The sequence below is a fragment of the Akebia trifoliata genome, chromosome 3 (assembly GCF_017979445.1).
Source record: "Akebia trifoliata isolate Shusen 1 chromosome 3, ASM1797944v1, whole genome shotgun sequence".
Classification (NCBI taxonomy): domain Eukaryota; kingdom Viridiplantae; phylum Streptophyta; class Magnoliopsida; order Ranunculales; family Lardizabalaceae; genus Akebia; species Akebia trifoliata.
The window spans coordinates 42,189,677-42,215,891 of NC_141377.1; the positions used below are offsets into that span (position 1 = coordinate 42,189,677).

At 35.7% G+C, this 26,215-nt stretch overlaps 1 protein-coding gene and 1 pseudogene across 2 annotated transcripts; one reads left to right on the forward strand and one right to left on the reverse strand.

Moving 5' to 3' along the window:
* Window positions 1-812: 812 nt before the first annotated feature.
* LOC147407077 (F-box protein GID2-like) lies at window positions 813-14,281 on the forward strand. Of its 2 annotated transcripts, none has more exons than XM_086435471.1 (2): window positions 813-1,539; window positions 13,462-14,281. In XM_086435471.1, the coding sequence occupies exons 1-2, from the start codon at window positions 998-1,000 to the stop codon at window positions 13,472-13,474; spliced, it is 555 nt and encodes a 184-aa protein (XP_086291597.1). In that variant the 5' UTR covers window positions 813-997; the 3' UTR covers window positions 13,475-14,281. The 2 variants fall into 2 exon arrangements, with proteins under 2 accessions (XP_086291597.1, XP_086291598.1); XM_086435472.1 differs by having other exon boundaries at window positions 814-1,553; window positions 13,458-14,280.
* A 2,344-nt stretch (window positions 14,282-16,625) lies between these two features.
* LOC147407078 (gallate 1-beta-glucosyltransferase 84A23 pseudogene) lies at window positions 16,626-18,364 on the reverse strand (annotated as a pseudogene).
* Window positions 18,365-26,215: the final 7,851 nt, after the last annotated feature.

Genomic DNA, 26,215 nt, shown 5'->3' on the forward strand with positions numbered 1-26,215 from the left:
GAAGATCAAATCTAACAAATGATGAGATAGTTTATTTTGGCACCCTAATTTTTATTTATTATTTTCTTTTTATATTTTGGTGTAATCAATAAAATCTGGGGTTCCAATAGCAGTCCTCTAACTTTATTTATAAAACAAATATTAACAAATTTAAAATTAATTATTTAATTATAAATTTACAAAAAATAAAGATTGATTTAGATAATTTTAAACATTTTTAATAAAATATAATTAAATTTTAATAATTTAAATATTTTTTATAGATTAAATTATGATTGTTTGATTTCAATTTTTTTTTATTTTGTTTAACTTTATTAAAAAAAAAACATTGATTTATTTGATTTGTCATGTGATTATAGCAAATCATTTTTCAAGGGAGGAGGGAAAAAAAATTAATTTGTCATTAATGAAGGAAAATCAGGACTGTTGTCGTAAAATTAGAATTTTTAACCGGTTGTAATTTTTCATAAAATTTTAAGTTCTCCCTAATAATTTAAATATTCATTATCTATAAAAGAAATGATTTTGTGGCTGAAGCTTTCCCTGTCGCCCACCCAAAAATAAAGTGCTAAATTTCATAAAGGGTTTTCTTAAAGTGTAATAAATACACTTTAGAAATTTGAATTTTAGGGTATTTTTTAAGAGGTCATTTTCGATACAAAATCCAATTTCCAAATGTATCTGTTACACTTCAGGGCACACGTTAACAAAATCCTTTCATAAATAAAGGACTTTTATGGGTCGAGGCCCTTTATGAAAAGTCAGTAAAGATAAGAGGAAAAATTCAGAATCCCTATTCCCTAGAGATCTGTACCAAACTTTTTAGAGATGAGTCCGCTTCTCCCACGTCATCGAAGTGTGAAACGCAGTGAACTTCCTAACAAACCTCTTCCACTCCACTCGCAGTCTCAACTCCCAACCCCCAATAATTTCGTGACTTGTCTCAGGAGGACAGAAGGTTTTGAGCTTTTGGTGGGATTTCAATTGTGTTGAAGAGATGAAGCGAGCACTCAGCATGGAAGACGATCCAACGCCCAGTAATGAGAAGAAGATGAAGAAAATAAAGATAGAAGAAGAGGAAGAAGAGAAGGAGGAGAAAGGGTTTGTGCGTCTAGACGAAGATCTGTTATTGGAGGTGCTGAAACATGTAGATTCGAGGACACTAGCCACCGCGGCGTGCGTTAGCAAGCAATGGAACAAGACGGCGCACGATGAACGATTATGGGAGATGATCTGTACACGTCATTGGGCCAACACTGGTTGTGCAAATCAACACCAGCTTCGATCCGTGGTTCTCGCATTCGGAGGCTTTCGTCTTCTCCACTCACTCTATTTGTTGCCCTTCTTAAACCATCCTTCATTATCGACTCCTTCTTCATCATCTCAATCATCTTCTTTGTTTGCTCCTTCTATGATTCCATCAAAGTCTAATAAGATGCCTACTACAACAACCCATTGGGGGAAAGACGAGGTTAATCTCTCACTTTCTCTTCTCTCTATCAGCTATTACGAGAAGATGAACCTCAACAATGGAGGCAAGTAAGCTGTAATTGGTAATTTTCACTTTGCCCTTTCTCTCTTTTTCTTAATTTCGCTCTGATTTGTCGATTTTATATGGTATATGTTGTTTTAATGGATCTGTATCGTATATATGAGTGATGTGTATGGTACTTTGGTTGGGAGGAATTGTCCAATTAGGGTTCGGATGTGCATATTACACTAAGGGTGTGTTTGGAAGCGGGAGTTGGAGTTGCAATCGGTGGAGTTAGTTATAACTCCTCAAATAAACTCTAATGTTTGGTTTATTTAGGAATTCAGCCTAGAAGTTGTTAAAAAACTTGGAACCCTTGTATTTTGCTACGATCGACTATGACTCAATCGAGTCAATTTGGTTTTATTTATATATATTTTTAACAAATAATTAACTTTAATTATTAATTTAAATATTTATTATATTAAATAAATATGATTTTGTGATTAATTATTTTCCTATCACTTTATTTCATTGTAATTATTTAAATATAAGATTCATTTAAACAGTAATGAAAGTGAGTTAAAGATTAATATACAAATGACCAAGCGAGTAAATTTGATTTTTGGGATGCAACGGTATGTTAAGATTTAGAGTAAGTCTAGCCTTACTAACTTAGCAAGATTTCCAATCTTACTAAAGGTTGTTAAGACCACTTTATAGCATCCAAAAACATGATTTGATGCCACATGGATGTAGAGGACGAAATTCTATAAATCTAGAAGAAAATAAAACTTATAAAAAATTATTTTCCACCGTTAAATTTTAATTTTAAATTTAGGAGTTCAGTAGCCCTCCTTTTTCAAAGCAATATATCATTCGGATCTAGGTGGATATAGGAATGTATTTGTATCTGACTTGAATCTAAATCGGATTAAGAGACATCAACCCATTTTCGACCCATATTTTTCTTCGGATCTATTCCAAGGGTCCAAACCTGCTAAATCTAGATCACTCAAATTCCGGATAAAATCCGACCCATTTATGTCTTATTCTAATGATCTCATTTTATTAAAAAATAATAATTATTTAAATAGGAGAATCTAGATCATAAATAATGTAAAGTGAGTTGAATGATTTATATTAGAGCTCTCAATGGGTTGGGTTTTGGCCCTCATCCTGCTCGGCCCGCTATGGACCGGGTTTGGCTTTAGTTATTAAGTCCATTTAGCTATTGGGCCGAGCCAAGCTAAATCGATTTAATAATAGGGCCGGATTTGCGTTTTAAGTGTAGGCTCGGTGGGTGGTCTGGCCCACTATATTATATTAAATACAATAGATAATAGTCTTATTATAAATTAATAATGGGATCCTTACCTTCGTAGTGTATTTGAAAATGGGTTTGGTCCGGCCCGCAAATCACCCGAATGTTGATGAAAGTGGACCGGGCTTGGACTAAGGTTTTATTTATTAAGCCCAACCCGGCTCGATATTTAGATGGGTTGAGTTAGGTCCTAATTTTTTAGCCTAAAAAAGCCCAGCCCATTTAAAGCCCATACTCTGCCGGGTCCATTGACAACCCTAATTTATATACTAGATGACTCATGTAAGTCAGCTCGATATTTGGGATTAAAGATTTTTGCCTAGAGTTGTAAATCCCACCCACAAGTTGGGAGTTGTAACTCCTTTAAAAATGGGAGTTGAGGACCTTCTTGGAGTTGCAACTCCATGGAATTGGTGAACCAAACAACCAATTAGAATTCTGAGGTGGGAGTTGTAACTCCAACTCCCATTTCCAAACTCACCCTAAAGGAAATCTCAGTTGAGTGGATGTTTGAGATACCCGTGTTCCCAAAAGTCAGAGTCTTGACCACATACTTCTATGAGAGACTAGTAAAATAGTACATCAATGCCCTCACCTTCAACTTCTAGTGAAAACCATTGTTATTTCTCCAAAAATTAGTCAAATTTTTAATTCTTGAACCATTAGAGTATTTTTTGTTTACTTTTTCTTAAAATCATATTCAACTTTGTCTTCTATATTTTGTTGTGAACCTTGACATGGTCTTCAACTTTGACACAAACCCAACCAATACACCGCAAATACTTGGGCATTAATGGCGCGGGGTTGTAACATATCACCGCATTCCACAATCACCGGACGTACACGTCTTTCATTTTGGTATCATTCTTTTGTGCCCTAGGTGAACCGTTTCCCCGTGTTGCCCCTTACATTAATGCTTTGAATGCCTACTTTGCGGTGGCGTTCACTTTGGTTTCCTTCTTTTCGTCCCACCCCAAGTAGTCTTTTCCACAAGTCGCTTCTCCCCAAGTTCAAACCTCAGACATGGTGCTAGCTCTTACACCAAATGATACGATCCCAACCAATACACTAAACATACCTTGGTGCTGATGTGAAAAGTTAAGTCTATGTCTCTTTGGGGTCGTAATAAATTTCCCCAAAATCCTCTGTTGTTCTTGCGGTTTGAAGGTTTAAGGAGATGGAAGCTTGAAATTGAAGAATTTTTTTTTTTTTTTGGGGGGGGGGGACTGTAACCCTACATATTGAAAGTGCTGGGTTTTGAGGGAGAAAAATAATGGGTTTGTGGTTGGAGATTGATGATGAGGGCATTGACGTAGGTAACACCCATTGAGTCTTGTTTGAGATGAATCAAACTATACTTAATTGATTTAACCAATTGTCATTAAATGAAAAAAAAAATATGTATATTTAAAGGATGGTTTTTTTTGGGGTGTAATCTGGATTAATAGTTGCTGTAAATTCAAAATCTTATTACATATTGATTATAAACATTTAATACTTAAAAATCACATATATACAAAAAAAATTTAAAAAAAAAACCTATGGAAATTGACCCAACCTGGTTTATCAGTCACATTTTTCGAAAAATAGGTCGAATTAAAAGAAATGGATGTATGGATTAAACGTTGAACGAGTCAATGGGATGATCGATTCACATTGAAAAACTCATTCAATGGCCTTTGAGATCGCTTTGATACAGTTCCTTGAGTTCTAAATCATGAATCCAACTCGAGGTTCGGCTTTAGATGTTCAATGTGAGCACCAACCAAGATACGGAACTAGATAGAAAGAAGAAGTCGCTCGACCGGCCCCACCAAGCAACTACACTACACCCATATAGAAAGCATTGTCGATGGATGAATGACTTCGGTAGACCATTTCCTCCAGCTTTTCCAACGAAATAAAATAGATATGCACGAGGCGCCCTCAAACCTTGGACTTGAGGTCCATCAACGTTCACAACTAGTGAAGGAGTCCTCCCTCCGTCCCGGGCCAGGTTGGAAGCGCTGCGGAAGGAGCAAGGGAAAGATCGAACTCCATTGGCACTAGAAGGCCGATCGGTCAATCGATGAGCTCACTTCATTCAACATCAGGCTTTTTTGAATAGTTGGAGCCGCCTGCCTGCTCTCTCTTCCTTCCAGCCGAGCGGTGCCCTTGCTGCTCTTTCCTCCCCGTAAGGGCCTGATCTTTCGCCAGTAAGGAAGCTACATTCAATCTGATCCGATCCCACGCCGCACACAGAGATCTAATCTATCAACTGCATTTCTCTCTCTCCTTCTCCGCGGCCACCCAACCCAATAGGGCAAGGCCGGCCATAGGTTCGAATCCTGCCACCTTGATTGTGGGTCATCCTGTGGTTACCGGATGATGGGAATAACAAAGCAGAAATTTTTGGAAATGAGCACGAAATGTCAATAAATTCATTCTCTCATTATTCGTTATTTCCGGGTCTTTTCGTTGCATTCACTTACAACAAGAAAGAACCACCAGCGTTTGGTGCAGCACCTGCATTTTGGTGCATTCTTCTTCCTTTCCTTGGTCTTTCGTTCCGTCATATTCCTAATAACTTATCCAATTACAACGTATAATCCTTAATCCTAGTCTGATGAAAATCTCATTCAACGGTCTTTGAGACTGCTTTTTGACAAGAACACCTGAGTTCTATATCATGAATCCAACTTGAGGATGTTCTTGAGATGTTCAATTGCAACCCCAACCAAGATATTTCTAAATCCAAGTCTTTGTATGAGGTTAGTCTTGGTTGACTGGGTTGTAATTCTAACATAAATTGCCGAATTCACTCTTTTATATTGATATGAAGCGAATCGGTTTTGTGGTACATTTTGCTTTGGGTTGATGGAAATACAATGAATCACGTGCCAACAGATTTGTGAATCCAATCTTTGCTGTTTGTTGAATTTTTCTATTGGGTTTGACAAACTCATGAATCAAAATGTGAAGATGCAAAGTATTTGCTTGAGAAGTTTGATCATCTCTTTGTATTCCTTTTTTTTATATGTATATATTTATGCATGTATGTGTTTCTGTGTACATATACGTGCTTCCTTCCCCTTAATGTCATCTTCTTTCTTGCCATAAACTTTAGTTTCTCTTTAGCACAAAAATCACATTCAATCTACCTGTTTCTTTTAATTATCTTCAAGCTTATTTATCAAAAAAAAAAATTATCTTCAAGCCACCACTAAATGAACATTTACATTTTTTTTGCATGTCTTTTGAGATGTGATATTTATTGATTATAATTTGATCACTATAACACTTAAACTTGACAATGCAATAGTTTTTAGATATACTTTTTTTCAGATATACTTCATATATACGTTTTAGTTTCATTTGGTTATTTCAATTTGAGAGAGAGATTAGTTTTTCAATGTTTGTTTAGTAGTTTTATTTAAAATTTTGGTTATTGTTCATATTATTTTTCTGTATAAACTTGAGTTTTTAACATTATGGTAGTACTTGTAACTTGGTTACATGCTTGAATTGTATACATTAAACATATCAAACTAGTAGACCAAGAAATGAATTATTGCTTCCTCCCTACGGTCTTAGTTCTTTCTAGAGTGGCGTACCGTGAAAATTTTGAATTAAGTGAACAAGACAAGCAGGTAACAAATTTTAACCATGAACGTGTGTCACCAGGTCTTATCGATATTATTTCTAAAATTTAATTCCATACTCTGATAATTGTTCGACCCAGATTAGAAAATTGATTCCAAGTATCCAGAATTCCGTTTGGCTGCACTATTTTCACAATTTGATTTCCAGATGTTGAATCATATTCTCCTTTCGTTGATCTGTTTTATAGTTGTGGTACAAAATCTTATATTTTTTAGTGCAAAAACATCACTTCAGTTCAAAAATCTTAAATGATGGGTCCTGTATTGTTTCTTATTTTAAGATGAAAGAATCACTTTAATACATAATATCATATTCTAGAATCACATCATATGGAAGAATTATATTCTAAAATCTGAAACAAATGCCCCTGATATATTGGAATTTTGGTCAAACTCAAAATCTCAAATAAGGCCGAAACATTCTGGCCAGGTTGAGCCTATCAGCTTCGGTTTGGTCCTGCATATATTGTGCTCTATTTTGAACTAGACCCACAACTCAAAGGTGAAGACAAGTACCAGACCTAAGATATCACCACTCATAACTTTACCAAGATGAGTGGTATTTTTCCTTACTAAAAAAGAGAAAATATAAAAAACATTGAAATATAGAAAGCATCCTTCAAGATCCCTAGCCAAGTAAGTTTTTGTTGTAATTCAAATTTTTTCCTAGGGTTTTGCAATCACATAATATCTTGTCATGAGGCACATTCTTTTGGGCCCCTACTCATGTATGCCTGGCCCCCATCCACATACCAAAATTTAACTTGATAAAGAGTGTTCCATAATAATAATAATTATTATTATTATTTTTTTTTTGTGGGGGGGCGGGGATTCTAGGGTTTCCTCACACCTCGAGACCGGGTCCTCACACTGTTACCATATTGACTGGCATCCTGCTTCAGTCCAACATGCTCAACTTGTACTGATGTAGTACTTGCCAATTATCCTTGGACACTCAAGTCAAAATGAGATAATGGAATTGGAATATGCAAGTGTAAGTTATCTTCACTCTTTCTCATAGAATCCTTGAATCTTGGGACTCCTAAATTGAAATGATTTGCAGTGGGCTAAGTTTCATCTCCTTTGGGTTTTTCAATTGGCAGATTTTTTATTAGTTAAAGGTCCATTGCTTAACCTGGTATCTCTTTATTGGGCATCAAGGATGGAGCCATGATTTTGTTTACGTGGGGGCAACTAAGACCCTTACAAATTTTAAAAATTCTTGTTGGGGCAATAGTGTTGGATTTTTTTTTTCCATCATGGTTATCAGTCGCAAGAGCATATAAATGCTTATAATTAAAAAAAAAATCTTGGGGGGGGGGGGGGGGGCGAATTGCCCCCACTGTAAATCCGCCATTGGTTGTCGTCATTGAAATGGGGATGATCTGTCCAACCTGTCAGAGGTCAGATCCTGAATTCAGCCTCTAAGTCTATAAGGCTAGACTCGGATGGATTTATGGTGGGGACACTTGCCCCTCAAGAATTTTTAAAAACTATAAGGATTTATAGGCTACTGCGATTGATAGCAGCAGCGGAAAAATAAATCCACCACTATTGCCACCACAAGAACTTTTAAAGCTTGTAATGGTCTTGGTTGACCCCACGTTGACAAAATCCTGGCTTTGCCCCTGGCAAAACTGATCAGAGATAACATGGTAGGTTGCTTATTGGCACGTAGAATCAAAGTTCATTGTGGTTTCATATATTTTATGGTTTATGCGTCTTGTGTTATTTCTTTTGAGGAGAGGCGTGCTTGTGAGAACCTGAAGTTAGAATTTCAAAAGGTGGCTTTATAGGAAGAGATAAGTTGGAGCCAGAAAGCAAAAGTGAAATGGTTGAAAGAAGGGGATAACAACACAAATCTCTTTATAAGATTGCAAATGCCCATCAGATATCGAATTTTATTTCGAAGATTTGGGCTGAAGTGGAGATGTTGGAGGATGAGGTGAGGATTAGGGAAGAAATTGTTAAGTTATATGAGGAGCTTTACATTGAAGATTCCACGGATAGACCTCTTGTGGAGAACTTGGCTTTCGAGTCTTTAGAGGATAGGGATTGGTTAGAGCGACCTTTCGGAGAAGAGGTGTATCATGTGATCTGTAGTATGGGAGGAGGGAAGTTTCCCGGGCCAACTTTTTTTCTATGGCTTTCTACAAGTTTAGCTGGGAGGTAGTTAAGGAAGATCTTTTACTGGTTTTTCAAGATTTTCATGAGTGGAGTTTCTTTGATTTTGTCTCTAATTCTACTTTTGTTTCCTTGATTCCATAAAAGGAAGGTGTAGAAGGGCTAAGGGATTTCAGACCCATTAGTCCAGTGAGCTCTTTGTATAAGATTTTTTCTAAGGCCTTAGCTCTTAGATTGAGAGTTGTGATCCATTGTTCTGTTGATCATCTTAAGGTGAGGGGAGTGGTGGTTGTGGATTACTGCTTTCTTTGTAAGTCGAGTGGGGAATTTGTGGACCATCTTCTCATTCATTGAAAGGTGGCCCATATTGTTTAATATCTTGTGGTGCTCCCCTCATTCTGTTAGGATGTTGCTTGCAATTTGGCAGACCACTTCTTTTCAAGGTAGAGAAAAGATTCTTTGAAGTTGCTTACCTGCAGCCATTTGTTAGGGTCTTTGGAAGGAGAGGAATGAACATATCTTCCAAGGGAAGGAGCTTTCTATTCATGAAGTTATTTTCAGCAACTTGGGTCTGCTCTTCTTTTGGTGTAAGCAGTTCAAACAGTTCAGAGGAGTGTTCTTTGAAGATTTGATGTGTAGATGGGATCTCGTTTGTAGAGGGTGATTGTTTGTGGGTGGTGTTCTGTTGTTGTTTTCTTGCCTTTGTTCTTTTTGATAAACTTGCTTGTAATCTTTTTGGCGGACTACTTGTCCTCTTTAATAAATTTGCACTTCTCAAAATATATATATATATTATATATATATATATATATATATATATATATATATATATATATATATATATCATTATATACAATTACTAAAAATAGTATATTTCAACTTCAAGTTGAATATTATCCCAAATTTATTTTTCAAGCTGTGTATTTGTATGGATATCATAGGCTTCGTCATTAACTGCATAATGACATATTATAATAGTGATTCTGATAATTGATCACGAAGTTTTGCATATCGAAAACTGCGATGCACCAGAACAATGTAATTTACTGTTTCGACCACATTTCTTCTGACACAGAATATCTATAGGAAGTCTTCAATGACCTGTCAGGTTAAGTTTTTTGACCATAGCTCTGGCTCTCCTTCAATCCAATACATTTGTCTTAAATAACAGGCAGATTCATTACAGAAAGAAGTCTAAAATGAAACGTTTTTCTACAAAAACTAACAAACCTGTGTAGTATATAGAAAACCAACTAAGGATAGAAGAAAAGAATCGCCTCTCCTCAAAAGAAATAACACCATCATCCTCCTCCTTTTTATCTAACCTCTCAATCTCATCGTGAATACCTTTTTTCTTAACCTCCACTCTACCAAACACCTCTTTGTTCGAAGTCAACAACTCCTCCTTAAGAGCTTTTAACTTCTTTGTAAACCTAGCCTCCAGCCTCCCTGTCTTATCAAAAGATCTCCACAACGTACCCACAAGATCTAGGAAGCCATCATGCTTTAACACATTCTCAAAACGAAAGGAAGTTTTGCTACTCAAATTTAACCTTGCCTCCAAAAGAATAGGAGAATGGTCAGAAGCTGGATTTGGAACTACCGACTGTAGCATGGAGCCAAACTTATCTCCACAAAACTCTTCATACCCTTTGATGTTCTTGTGCCACCTTGTGTCTCAGAAAATAATCTAATCAAATTAAAGTCACCCTCCACACACCAAGGTTTATTCCAAAATGCATGAACATTATCCAACTCCTCCCAAAACTGTGTTTTCTTTCTCACCCCCGAGTGGGACCTTAAACACTCCTCCGAAACTCCCACACAATTGCACAAGATCAAACTGAGAAAGCTCCAATTAATTTTTCCTGAACACAAATCTTTTTGAGATCCCACATAATGATGATACCACCCGGCGCACCTAAAGCCGGGAGTGCCACCCACTCCACTCTACCACCCCAAAGCTCAAAAACACGGTGATCTGAAACCAATGAAAACTTAGATTCTTGTATAACCACCAATTGGGGCTTTCTGCTCTTGATTATCTCTCTAACTGCTGCCTTTTTACGCCTCACCCAAACCTCTAACATTCCACGAAAGGATCTTAACAATCATTGAACAACTAGGAATATTTTTTAGCTTTTGAAAGTTAATTTAGCTAGAATATTTTCTTTTAGAGTTTTGTATTTGGATAAGTTTATTGACTCTTACTATTTTAGAAAATTTTACTATTTTAGGTATGTGGCAGTAGAAAGTGGGGTTTAGGATACTAAAGCTTTATTGAAGGTAAAGAGATTGAAGTGCAAGGGGTTTTTGCTTGCTTATTGTCAATTAAAGGTCATTTCTTTAGGGATTTTTTCTCACTTTCCTTAATCGGAAATATCGACAAATTCTTGCGTAATCCAAGGAAATGAAATAAGAAAAAAGGTCCGCTGCTAGAATTCCATCTCTATCGAATTTTAATATCAGAAGCTGATCTGGTCAGGTCCACTTACTTTTTCTTTTTGTTGATTTCTTATGTTTACGATGGATTTGAAATATGGATTCAAGGATTTACCATATGTAAGTAGAAGTAGGCGATGCTCTTCTCTTTCTTTTCTCTCCAAGCTTTAACTGCAGCAGTTGGTCTTGAAGTGATGCAAGTGTTTATCCTCGGTTTGATGGCTTTGACAAAGGATTGTGCGACAACGATTCTTTGGATCGTGTTTTAGGGAATGAAGCCATGACTTTGGCAACATTCAAGGCCTTTTAGTAGGACCACCACCAGAGATAATGCAGGATATGCAAGTGATTACTTGATGGAATGATGCCTTAATCGTAATCAAATCCATGACAACAAACAATTTATAATTGGCGAGAGGGCCCAGATCTAGTGCACATGTTAAATCCTCGGGTGGTCTTGCTAGGAATGACTCAACATAGAGGATAGGGAGGTTTAGGGTAAGATTGGAAATACATGTCAAGATAGACGTTTTCGACTTCAACGGTCAACTTCATGACCAGAACTTCCTTAACTAGCTTATTAAGGCTAAGAGATCCTTCAACTATATGTAGATCCTTGATGATAAGAAGGTGAAGTTGGTGGCAAGCAAACTTAAAGGTGGGGCCTCGGCTTTGCGGGTGAAGATGAACTTGGGAAAGAATGAAACAATTGTTGCAAGTATGATTCCTACTGGTAAATTATGATTAGGTTTATTTCCCACAATATTAAACAGGGGAGTCGCTCTCTGAAGGATTTTGAGGAAGAGTTTTACCATTTATCCTCACATAATAACTTGACAGAGAATCAAACAAGTAGTGAGGTTTACAAGTGAGCTACATATGATAATCCAAGATGGTATTTTGACGCAATCCATTTGAACCCTTAACAAGTCAATAAAGTTGGTGATCATGGCAGGGACCAAACTATATTGACAGCCTATGACTATGATGACTGAATATCAAGGGATATTGTGCCTTCTTGTATGAATCGCAATCTGAGAAGTCTGTAGTTCCAACCACAAGGAGGAACGATCAATATTATTGCTCTAGACCTCTAGTGCTATCCGATGTGACCAGCCACAGCCTCAGCATCAACCTAATCAATGTCCTCAACATTAGATGGCTAACAACTAGTGCAAGAGAGTGGAACCTATGACAATTAAGAGGTATTCCTAAACGTGATACTGGTTGATGGTTGATCTATAACCTTAAGTAAAAAAGAAGCAGCAGATTGACAATGGCAGATCTTTAACAAAGCATAAAATCAATTAGAAAGTCTGCAATTTGATCATAGACGTAAGGCAACAAACCTGTTGCCCTATCGAATCTGATTCGGTCTCCTCCTTTTTCTTCTGCTGCTTCTCTCTCATTTGCTTCTCCCTCTTTCTCATTCTTCTTCTTCTTTGAACCTATGTAAGTTTCAACTAGGGATCTGTGGTACAAGAAGCAATACCTTTAGAGCTTGCAAAAATAAGTTAGCAATGATCAACTTCTAATCTAATAGTTGTTAGAAAATCTTGGTGGTAGAAAAAAAATTAATTCAAACGAAGCTTCATTCACTAGGAATCTACTGAATCTACATAAAAGGATTTAGTAGGTTCCTACAGTGTTCCAATCGGTAGGTTCTTTATCAAGTCCTTTCAGGTGGATTCGGTAAGATCCTACTGAGTTTCGATGTAAATTTTTAGTAGCTTCCTACCTAACAAAAAATTAGTCTTTTTTTAAGTGGATGTGGTGAGTAATTTTCTCTATTTATTTGAAAATAGCGTTTTAAGTGGGTGAGATGATAAAAAAAGAATGTGCAAATAGTCCAGCCCATTTGGATTCTCGAGAGAATTTCTTCTTTAATTTTATTTAATGAATTTGAGTACTTATCCTAAGAAAAAAGGTTGTTGATCTTCAACGTCAACCTCACAAGAATATCAGCCAAAACTTAACAAGGACTTCGAAAGGGTCTAAAATCTTTTTCTTCCCAATCTTTTCGTTGTAGTGGTTGGGAATGAAAAGATTTTAGAATTTGGAAAGTAGAAATTAAAAAAAATAAATAAAAATTGAGAACTTTCTTGGGGCGAAGGAATGGGATTAAAGTCATCGGTGGAAAAATACAAAGTGAGTAAAAAACAGAAGGTGTGGCAAATAATTTAACCATACAAAATTTTAGGTAGTTTAGTCTTTTAGATTATATCCAGGGGGCGCCGAGTTTTCAAATTGAAGAACTACTACCTTGACCACATTTTTCTTTAGATGGTAATAAAATAATATTCCTGAAGTTTGAAGATTGGAGCAGATGGATTCTTAAGGTTGAAGATGAGGCTAATTTTATCTACCTAGCTTTGTTGTCCAGTAAGTAAAATCTTTCTTCCTAAATGCCCTTTCAAATTGACTAAAGTTATTTCTTTATTTATTTTTATGCTAGGAAGCAAGGGTGGTTAGTATTCAACATGAAGGTGAGGTCAACAAGATTTGAACCTAGGATGTGCAATCAGGACACCACAGGTCCTTGCAAACTCAGCTAAGTTGGCACTTTCAAAGAATTTTTGAAATATACTCATTTTTTTAGATTTAGATGTAATTTTTAATCTATTACAAAGATTTGTGACGATGAATGGAGAAAGATATATATTTGTAATTTTAAAGATTTAGACATAAATTTTTTCTAGGCATCTAATTGATTATTATTATATAATTTATTGGATAGATCTTGGGGAGATATTAGAAAAGTACATACTATAATAATGAAATATGTGTCAGAGTCAAAAGTTACAGTATTCTTAGAAGTGGCAAGCTTGTCGCTTCTACTTCTAAGCCAGTGAGCTTGTTACTTTTGATGCTGCTTCTAGGAAGCAGTGAGCTTGCAGTTTCTATTTCTTCTTTGACTTTTGCAACTTGCCTATGTTATATGCTAAAAACACAGTAAGGGTATGTTTGATTGTACATGGAAAATAGGGTGGAAAATCAAATTTCATGGAAAATGATATTTTTCAAGTGTTTGATTGTACATGGAAATGAAAATTCATTTTCCACCTTAATCAAAAAGTCCACAAAAACATGGATTTCACTTTCCCACCCATATGGATGGGAAAGTGAAATCCACCCATATTTTCCATCTCCAATTTTTTCATACTCGTATCTTCTTCTTCACCACCACCATTACACTAACATCGCCATCGTCACCATCACCGTCGTTGTTGCCGTCACCATCGCCGTCGCCGTCACCGTCACCATCGCCGTCGCCGTCATCACCATCTCCGACCACCTTTCCTCTCTCTCTCTTTCTCTCTCTTCTTCTCCTTCTCCATCCCTCACCTCCGCCACCACCACCACCATGTTCTCCCCTCATCTTCTTCTTCACTTACCTCCGTCATCATCGCCACCGCCACCATCACCGTCGCCGCTATCGCCACCACCGCCATTGCCACCACCACCGCCGCTATCGCCACCACCGCCACCGCCATCGCCACCACCATCGCCACCGTTGCCACCTCCGCTACCGCCAACGCCACCACTACCGCTACCGCCACTTATCTTCTTCCTCTCTCCCTTCTCTCATATTTCTTTCTCCTCCTCCTCTCCTTCTTTTTTTTTTTTCATTTAATTTTCCCATGATTTTATCCAAGTAAAATCAAACAATAGAATTTGATTTTCCAACCCTACCTATTTTCCATCACAATTTTTTCATGGATTTCAAATTCCATGGAAAGTCACTTTCCATGCAATCAAACATACCCTAACTTTTGATTTGACATCCGGTTGATTATTATAATAAATGTTTTTTTTTTGATATCTCGTAATTGATAAATACCTATCCAACAATAATAATGACCTAGATCAAAATTTAAGACATTTTAAAAAGTGATGAGCTTACTCACTTCTAAAATAATAATAATAATAAAGAACAATGAGCTTCTTCCTTGAAAACCTTATTTTAAAGAGAGAAGTTTTTTTTTTAATAGTCAAACAGTTGTCTAGATTAAAATTTAAGTATAAATCTTTAAAATTATGAATATGCATTAAAGAGAGAAGTTATGTATTTTAATAGTCAAACAGATGTCTAGATTAAAATTTAAGTATAAATCTTTAAAATTATGAATATGCATGAGTCGTGTTACATTGCCTGCGTTGGACACTGAGTTCAACATTGAGCTGACCTGGTTCAACAATCCCCTTCGCATTCATCGTTTATGCCACACAAATCCAACTACCATTTAAGGAACCCTAAAACTGTTTGTTGGCATGCATAAATCTTAGAATGAGTGATTCTAGATTAAAATCATAAAAATCTAAGAGAACCTTAAGAACCTTAAGAGAGACTCACCTATTCCACAAAGAAGAGACGAGAGATGTTAAGAAAATCCAATTTTTTTATGGCTCAATATCAAATAGAAGATGGCGAAGAGAAGGTTTGGACGGGGAAGAAAGAAAGAATATGTAGTTATTTATTTATTTTTTATAATAATTAAATCAGTCAAAACTTAAAAAGAGGAGTTTCCCATGACTTTAGCTAGCAACCCAATAACTTTTAAAACCCAGTAGTGAAGCACCACGTGGACACTTAATATATGTTTAAAAATGGGACATTGTTCTAATCCCTGCTCTAATAAAATTAGACTCAGGATTCAATAAGGTGCTCCGCACTTATAAAATTGTCTAGGTGTCTAGGTGGCACGTTTTAGTTGGTGTTTAAAACACCTCGGCTCCTAATCAAAGCTGTTCTTGCAGCACACTGCATTTATTCCTAATCAAATTGTGCCATATAGACACTGTTTTGAAAAAGATACAATTTGTGTTTGAAAAATCCTAGGGGACTTTGTTTTTTTTGTTTTGTTTTGATTTTTTATTTATTATTATTTAATTATGGGGGAAGAAGGTCCTTACATTCTTTTATAGACGTGCCCGCAGACAGCTTTACATATTATGTTCTTGAGATTACTAGGGAGGCTTAGAAGATCCAACCTAACTCTATCAGGGGTAGTAAGGTAACTAGCTAGGAAATCCACGGCTTGGTTTGTCTCTCTAAAGCAGAAAGAGAAGTCCATCTTTTGGAACAATGAGGTTTTAACTTTGATGGCTTTGACCAATCTCTCTTCTTTCCAAGGGATCTTGTTGATGCCATTGATGTAGTTGATAGCTATTTTTGAGTCTGCTCTAAAAATTGTGTCCATATTTTTGGTTATAAAAGCTGTGTCCATGCTTTTGGAAGACTTTGTTTTTCATTGTGATTCTCGCTGCATTGATGTGATAGTCATAGATGCATTTCCTTCATATTCGGGTAAAAAAACATTTACGGTAATGTATGCACCTCCACCTCAAAAATGTGAGAATCACAGTAATTCCCAATGTCACCCCCAGAGCATTCCTTTTCCCTTTCAACGTCTGCTGTCATGATACCGCTCTTACAAGGATAAAGGAAAAAAAACATGGGGTTTCTGCATGGAATATGGATCTAGTCAATGTCCTCATCCAAAAATGAAGAACCCGTTGATACGTATGTGAAATGATATTCGAGTATTTGACCAACGATCAACCATCAAATTGTTATTCTACAAGAAAGACAATTGATCCTCCGAAAAAAAAAAATCAATGCTTGTCTTCCTTATAATACCTTATAGTATTTAAAATATATTATGTTGTCATAATGTAGTGACAACCGTCCATGTGCTTTTACTTGAAATGAATAAGAGTAATGCTCCAGCACGACTCTCTACTTCAATGCCATCCTTACATCATCTACAAACTCTTGTAAATTACGGTCCGATGAACCACCTTCCGCCACTGCTGCCTCCGCTCCTTTCTTCCATTTCAACGCTTTTTTCTTCATCTCCTCCGCCTTAGGCCCTCTCGTTACTTCCACAACACATCTCTCCACCACCTCCCTAGTCAACGATTTCCCATCTTCGACTCCACGTCCCATACGAACCCCAATACCGTAAACGTCCACCAAGAACTTGGCATTGGTCACTTGGTCCCCCCATTGAGGAAATGCAATCACGGGCACACCAGATGTCAAACTCTCCATCGAAGAATTCCATCCACAATGTGTCACAAAACAAGCCACCGATGGATGTGCAAGCACTTGATCTTGTTGACACCATGGAACCACCATCCCTTTACCTTCAGCTTCTTTAAGGAAATCTTCAGGTAGTAGTGCTGTGTGTGATTCTTGAGGTGGTGGTTTAATCATCCATAAGAAGGGTGACCCAGAGTTCAATAGCCCCCATGCCATCTCCTCCATCTGACCCTTCTCTAGAACCACTATACTGCCCAATGACACGTACACGACCGAATCTACCGGTTGAGAATCTAACCACACGAGACAATCCTCCGCGGCACTCCACATGTCGCCACGTATACTGGTGTCAGCATTCTTGATGAATAACGGACCCACGGGTCTTAATTTTATTGATGATAGATCAGACATAGGTTCTATAGCTTCACGTTCGAGTTCCTCAAATGAATCGACCAACACACACAAAGATTTCGAGAGGTTCTCGATCTGTTTCAAGACCGCGTTCTTTATAGATAAATAAGGATTCGATGGATGCAACAAGGTGGGTATCTCATCTGATTTCAAAGTAGGAAAACCAGGAAGATCGACTGAGAGATCTTGTTGGTCTAAAGTTGGGAAGGAAGCTAAGTGATTGAAATAGTGATAGTAAGCAGAATAGGAGACACAGGATTGAACCCACAACACGGCACATGGTATCCCCAAATCGTTGGCGAGGTCAGACACCCAAGGCAAGAACGGGTTATTGATGATGCAAGAAACGGGTCGACCCTCTTCAGCTTGTTTGTTGATGAGTTGGGTGAGTGAGTCTCGACCGACAGTCTCGAGTTGGGAAAGTAAGGTGTCTAGGTCGTAGCGCTTTGGTTCATCGTCGCTCCAACCATCAGAGAAAAACTCAAATCGAAGGTGACCATCGGCCACGGTAGTTGTGGTGGTGGTGCTGTTAGTGGCGTTTTGGATCATTTGGCCTATGTGGTGAGTAGTGGAGAAGGTGACCAAGAGACCCATAGAAGCGAGGCGCTTGGCTAACCTAAGCAGGGGGTTAACATGGCCTTGGCCGAGGAAGGAGACGGTGAGAACATGTAAGTCTCCTCCAGATCCCATTGTTTCTCTACTACTACTACTTGAATTGTTCAGAGTTTCAGAGAGTGTGTTATCATCTAATCAATCAAGTGGAATTTTATACACCACTATATTTTAGTCAAGAGAAGAGATACCCTTGTTTTTCAACTGATGACCTGCCCCATGACCTCAGTCTTCTGAATATATTAATGACAATGAGTCAGATGGTCTCATCTTCAATCTCTGGAGAAAAATTCTTGGTTGTTACTTTTCAAAACTAATCATCTTCTATCTCTTCAATAATTATGGTATTTTTTCTAAACATCTACTCAATCTTATCTCAATTGTATCATGTGTTTTTTACTTAATCTTATCCTCAATTGTATCATGTGTTTTTAACTTTCTTAAAAGTCCTATTTGGTTTTTCTTTGAAAAATCAGTCATCTTTCAAACTCTTTAACCTATATGGTGAATTAACTTTAACCTATTTAATCATATCATCTGTCCATTGTTTTTGTCCATTGTTTTTTACCTAATCTTAACGAGCTGTGTAGAAAGCCTTAAAATTTTCTACCTAAAACTCATCACTTTTATTCTTCCAAAAAATACCATTTTGTCTTATGGATTAGAGGTTAATGTAGATAGAATCTTAAGTTGGAAGATGAGGGTTAAAAAATTTACTTCCAAATTATTACTGGCCTTTTAATGTGGTTTTCTTGGATATTTTTTCTTAGAAATCTGACACATCTTAATATATGTTTGGAGACTATAGAGAGTAAAATCGATATTAGACAAGTGACGTAAATAAGACGAATATCGATGATCGATTATATAACAATTAATACGTATCTCGATGTATTAATTATATATATATCTTGAATTAAATTTTGTTTAGTTAAGATTGTAATCTTATTCAAAAATAAAAAGTCTCATAATTGATAAGAGAATATCTATTTTTAGATAATAATAAATTTTGTAGAGAATCTTAAATGATTTTACTTTTTTTTTTAGGGTTTGACTTTCTATCTATATAAGAAGAACTATTAGGTAGAAAAGAGGAGGATTTTTGGGATAATGATAAAAGGAAGAGGAGACTAGGTTTTATAAATTTGGTAATGGCTTAAAAAATAGTGGAATGGCTTTTCGGAATTCGGGGATATAGTCCGATTTTGGGACGATCATCATGAACAAATCTTATGTTTTGTCTTCTCTCTCTTTCCCTTCTCTTTGATTATTTTTGTTGTGTGATTTTTGGTTATTTCTATGCATTAAGAACAATGAAGATCGATTGTTTGGAAAAATCTCGAGGAATCAACGATATCCGATATTTTACTTCTATAAATTGGCGTCATCCGTGGGAATCGAACCCATAACCACTCATAAATACCACAGGGTGGGATCGAATAAGAAATTACTTTTAAGATGATCTCAATCTACATTGGAGACTATTGTGCGTGTTTTTAACAGTTAAAAGAAATAAACAGGTAGGGCGGATCGATGAATAATGGGGGAATTTTGGGCACCCCATTGGGTTTTGATATGGTTGTTAAACCCCTTAATCAACATAGGTTAAATTAAATGAAAAGTGATGGCACATCAAGAAATTGCAGGTAGCAATTTAATTAAGTTGCAACGATGGCGACGATCAATTAGTCATAATCAAGTTAGAGTTTTTATCATGGATTGGTTGTACAAGGTGATAGGTTAGTGTTGCTCTAGGATAACAGTCATTGGAAGATGCACAACAGAAAGAAATGTGTAGATTACGAAACAAAATTTGTTAGGAATAAAAAATGATCGATTAATGCGCCCATCACATAAAACAGGTTGAGTGTTGGAGGTAGGTTTTTTTTTACAATTTTAAATATAATGTTGTATCAACATCAAGAGGAAAAAAACAAATAGTAAAGTGAAAAAAGCTAAGGTAATGCTAATGATACTACCAAGCTATTCTAACATGACTATGTGAAAGGTATGATGTATAAAAAGGGCAAAAGTTTAAAAAAAAAAAAAAAAATCAATCCATCTAAGGGTGGTGATATAGTTAGGGCTATTATAGATATGGTTAAGTAGTATATGTGTTATTCATGTATTGCACGTGGGGATGCTCACAGGAAGGTGTAGAAATTTATGGGATTGTTATCACCGGACTACTTTGGATATGAGTAGGCTTATGTGAGAATGGTTTACATTGTGATATATTCTTAGGAGGGCATACATTATAGGGAGATCACCAATTCTAATTGGTTAGCGTTAACTCACAAGAGTTGACTTGATCTGCTTAGCTCTACTCGGTCTATCGTAGCTCTTCTCAGTCTACCCAACTTTACTTGGAGCCCAGCCCTGCTCGATCTACCTAGCCCTGCTCGATTTCTACTCATGATGATTGGTTTGTGTACAACATAGAGACCTAAAATAAGATATGTTTTTTTTTAAGTCATGAACTTGGCTAAGTCACAAGATTCCACTAAGTCGGGTTTATAGTTCAAGAATTCAATCAAGTTAAGAGATTATGTCAAATCACGTGACTAAATTGGGGGCTCATTCTGTCCTCAATTTAATAAGGTAAAATGATGTACATTGGGGCTCACTTTTAGCCCAATTTATGAGGTACAATTATTAAATTACTACTTGGAGGGGTAATAACCATGTTATATTCTATGTATATGCTATTATTTTTTGTTGATGTTGTTTAAGAGTTGCAGGTTGCAGGAAAAATACTTAGCAAACTAGACTCATTGAAGAAGTTTGATCCAGTTTCTAAGAAGATCCCAAGAAATTAAGTTTCTGTCTTGAGTGGCAAAATCGTCTTGAGTAGCGATGGGTCCAAACTGACCAAGTTTTTATCTTGAGTAACAGAGTAGTCCTGAGTGGATAGGAGTCATGAGTAACCAAGATATCCTGAGTGAAAGAACAGTCATGAATGATTTAAGGGTCTTGAATAATTAATGTCTTAAGTGACAGTTCTGTAATGAGAGGATGAGGGCTTTGAATGACCAATGTCCTGAGTGACTGCTTTGTCCTGAGTGATTAAAGAGGCCCTGAGTGAGCACAAGGTTTCAAGTGACCATCGCCTCATCAAAGGAAGATAAGGGGATTATATTTTTGTAAGATAAAGTAGAAACACGAAAATAGTGTAGTATTCTCGTAGGTGAATCTCAACCTTACCAATTTCCACCTACGAGAAGAGGCTAACTGTAGAGGGTCAAATCGATATTTGACCAGTGGTGTAAATAAGACAAATATCGATGATCGATCACATGACAATGAATACATATCTCGAGACATTAATTGATATATCTTAAATTAGATTTTATTTAATTAAGATTGTAATCTTATTCAGAAATAAAAAGTCTTCTAATTAACAAGAGAATATCTATTTCTAGATAATGATAGATTTTGTAGAGAATCCTGAATGATTTTACTATTTTTTTAGAGTTCAACTTTCTATTTATATAAGGAGAACTATTAGGTAGAAGAGAAGAGGGCTCTTGGGAGGAGGAAAAAAAAGAAGAGGAGGCTAGGTTTTGTAGATCTTATAAAGATTTCAAAAATAGTGGAATGACTTTTCGGAGCCCGGGGACATAGTTTGATTTTGGGACGAACCTCGTGAACAATTCTTATGTTTTGTCTTCTCTCTGCAGAGATCCTCAACCATGTTTTACAAGAATTAACAACTCAAGGTTAATGCCCTATATAAGATCTAAAGAAAATTTATTTATTTTTTCTTTGGCTTAATTAAAGGCTTTGAAATTTTTTTTACCTCTGATTGTTTTCCCTTTCAAGTTGGGAGTTTATCGTATTGGGTACAAGCACATGTCCTAAAGGTATCAACTATTTGTAAGATTCACAAGAGAAAACTGGGTGAGCAGTCAATGGATGAATTCGGGCTGGGCTTTATTGAGCCCAAATCCAATCCTACTTTGATAAGTCCTACATCCATATTGGGCCTAAATGGACTAAGTCCCAACCTGACCTAGCTAGTGGATCTAGTCTCGGCTCGAGTTGAATAAAATAGAACAAGTAACTGGTCAAAAAAGTATATATAGAAGTGATATGACAGCGCAGAAACTATTAAAAGATTTTATCAAGTTTCCTCTTTCCTGGTAAGAACATTGTAATCGATTTTACAAATATTAGTAGAAGATAGTAATGCCCACATGATTAAAAAGGAAAATTGATGAATCCTATGTATGAATGTATAGGAATTATTATTGCTAATTTGATTTTAATAATTTTTTTTTTAAAGAATGTGCCATCATTGTTGTTTTTGTTGGAAAATTTTAATTTCCAAACAAAAATGTTCCAAGCCTAACTGCCCCTCCTTTCTTGTTTTAGTTTCTTTAAATCGAAAATCTTATTTCATAATCTGATACTCTTTTTTGGTTCAATATACTTAGTACATGTTCTCCTTGGGACTCCATTGTATAGCATACTTATCAAAATATCAGTATGGCATAGTCCTAGGATCCAACTACATAAGTGGGTGTTTAAAATAAAAGGTGTGAGAGGTGGGGCAAGATATATTTTTATATTTATATAAAATATAATAGTTGGCTGGATCGGGCTAGACAGAGCACTATTAAAGCCCAGCCCGGATTTGATGGGCCAATTTTTTGAATCTCATCATAGCTTTACGGGCTCATTACCTGCCCTAACTCTTTTTTTCTTTGGCAGGTCAGGTTAGCATGCCAGTAAGCCCAATTGTCACTCCTAATTAATTGTCTTAAACATTATTTTCTAATAAATAACGAAATTACTTTACACCCACTTTAAAAAAATGATTTTTTTTTTTGTTTATTAAAAAGATTTTGTTCGGTAGGAAGCTATTGAAAATTTACATCATAACTCAATAGGATCCTACCGAATCAACTTGAAAGCACTCAGTAGGAACCTACTGATTAGCATATTATATGAATCCTTTTAGGTAGATTTGGTAGGTTCTTAATGAATCTATGTTATGAATTTAGTACTTACCTATCAAATGAAGTTTCGTTTGGATTTTTTTTTTAACAACTCCTACAGTAGGAGTTGAGATTTCCACAATTCTTTTTAACCTATTTTGCTAACTCTAAGGGTATTTACTTCTTGTACCATGAAATCCTTGTTGAAACTTACATAAATTCAAAGAAGAAGAATGAGCAAGGGTGAGAGGCGAATGCGAAAGAGGAGAAGGAGGAGGAAGAGACCTGAATCAGATTCAGTAGGGGATGGTGGGTGAAAGTAGAAAAATTAAAATTACTGCTTTCACCTATTCTTTAGTTCGGTGAAAGCAGTAAAGTGGGTGAAACAAACAATTAGATGGGTGCAAATAGTGCACCTTTTTTACTTTACGAGCGGGGACACATGCAGATCGGTAGCAAGTGGAGTTAGAATTGATGAAGAAGAAAAAAGTTGATATGTTATTTTATACCATTTCATATTTGTCGAATGGTCTGACTATGAATCCAAGAAATATGAAAGACCTCATTATGGAATTGGCTATTTCTATATAGCTTTACCATAATCATATAAAAAAAATCAAATGAGGTTTCTTCTGGCGAGTGCAATGATGAGAAAAAGAAGATTCATAGAACGAAGATCTAACGGAGAAAGTTATGTGAGATCTAATCTGAAAAGGCACAAGAATGTAGGGAGTAGAAGATTCACACTAGCGATAATTTAACAAATATGTTGAGTAAACTTATTCCAATGGAGAAATTTGTAGGGTCTAAGATTTCTCTTGGGGGTTTATTGTTAATATCTTTGTACATTGTTTTTCCTTCTTTCATGAAAGAAGAAAGTTCTGTTATTCTGTTACGTGGACATCGGCAATCTTGTCGAACCACATAGATTTTTTTCTTGTATGATTGCTTTATTTTCTTTGTCGTTTTTTTATTCTACAAATCTTTTGCATCACTAATTTCATTACAATTATTCTTTCTTTCTTAATATAACAACCACAACCAAGGCCTATACAACTACAGTTCAAAACCTTAAAATATGAAGAAAAAAAATTATAAACATTTGTGTCTGGATGACTTTCTAGTTAAAGCTTGGACATTTAGATCTTTGTAGTTTATGTTTCGAAAAAAAAAAAAATCCTTCTCTCTATGAAAATTTGGAAAAATTGTTTTTATGTGATTTATAAAATCTTAGAAGTCAACATAATCATAAAATAATTCACTAGCGAAGCATGGGAATTTTCGTAGGAAAACAATAGGTGATTTAGACAACCTTTGGATTTTGGTGAATATTGGAGATGCCCATGTACTTTGAATCTGAAGCTCTTTACTTCAATATGCGACAAAAAAAAAGAAAAAACTCTACTTTATTCATGCATTTGTGGATTTATCCTAAGAAAAAGTTGTTTATGTTCAAATTCAACCTCACAAGAATATCACCCAACAACTTAAAGAGGACTTGAAAGGATCTAAAATCCTTTTTTTTTTCTTTCTATCTTTTCTTTATAGTGGCTGGGAATAAAAGGATTTTAGAATTTGGTGAGAACTTTCCTGAGGAGCAGCTATGGAATTAAGGTTATTGGTTGAAAAACACAAAGTGAGACAACAAGAAGTTGATGACATAGAATTTACTTAACCATAAAAAATTCTAGGGTAATTTGGATTATTCGCTTGGGCCTGAGTTTTAGAATTGTCACAACGCGAAAAAAGCCTATATTTGAATACATTTCAATATTACTCTAGCATGACTCTTTCCTTTTTCTTGCTAGGCAAGTAAGAGTGGTTAGTAGTCAAGAAGAAGGTGAATTCATTAAGGTCTGAACAAAGGTGGTGCAATCAATAAACTACAAGCATTTACAAACTTAGTTAACTTGTCACTTTCAAAAAGTCTTAAAATACCGAAGTATTCTTTTCTCACTTATTATTTTTAGCATATCAGTTTTACAACAAAGATTGCGTTCCATTCCGATAATTTGTAACGGTGAATTAACCAAGAAAAAAACCAGTGAGTTCATTGCTTGAAAAATCAACCGAGTGATGAGCTCGTCATTTTAAAATGATGAGCTTGTCAATGGATGTATCTTCACGAAATAATCAAAATGTATATAAATAATAGTCAAATAGATGTCTATGTTAAAATTTACATCAAAATCTTAAAAATAATGAATATGTCGTTATTTGTATGTGGTGTCTCATCAGGATAGAGGGAAAAACATTGTTTTCCGTATGGATCCAATCCATTTTCGCATCCAAAAACCCCTTGACACGTATGTGAAAAATCGTGTATTTGACCAAATCTTCAAATGAGATTGAAATACATTCCCAGTTATTCCAGAAGAAACAAGATAATTGATCCTTAGGAAAGTAGTAATGCTAATGCTTTTCCCTATTAGAAAAGTCCGAGGATTAATACTTTATTATCGAATTTAACATAAGATGTGTAATTATTTATTTAAATGCCATCCATCTTATATCATCTACAAACTCTTGTAAATTTCGGTCCGACAAACCCTCGTCCACCACAGCCGCCTCCATCGCTTTCTTCCATTTCAACGCATTTTTCTTCATCTCTTCCGCCTTAGGTCCTCTCATTACTTCAACAACTATTTTGAATAATTCATGGATTTTAAGTTTAAAAAGAATAAAACATAATTTTTACGATAGAATTATCCATTTTTTGTTTTTGTTGAAATATATGAAAATCTTAATATTAATTGCTTGCATTTACCTATTTTGGTGAAAATAGTTTGTTCAACAATAGAATTAACTGCATTTTGAATGTATTTACTTGTTTTCTTTAACGGGAATTTGTAAGTTTTCATTTTTAAAATTGAAATGGCAAAAATTAATAAACTCTTTAATTCATTCAATATCCATGTGTTGTAAAGAGACGTTGAAAGAGAGAAACAAAAAGGATAAGGCTGAAGTAACATTGTGGGGGGACATTTTTGACATTGATGTGTGCAATAATCATAGATGTTTTTCATTGAGATTTCACGCATATCTTGATGAAAAGCATCTATGGTTATGATAATCATCCATGTCAAAAATGTCTCCCACAATGTTACTCCAGCATGAGTCAAATAAATAATGTCTTATCAACAATGACAATAAATAACAATGACAGGTCTTCTTTTTTTCCACAAAACACACATTCAATGAGAA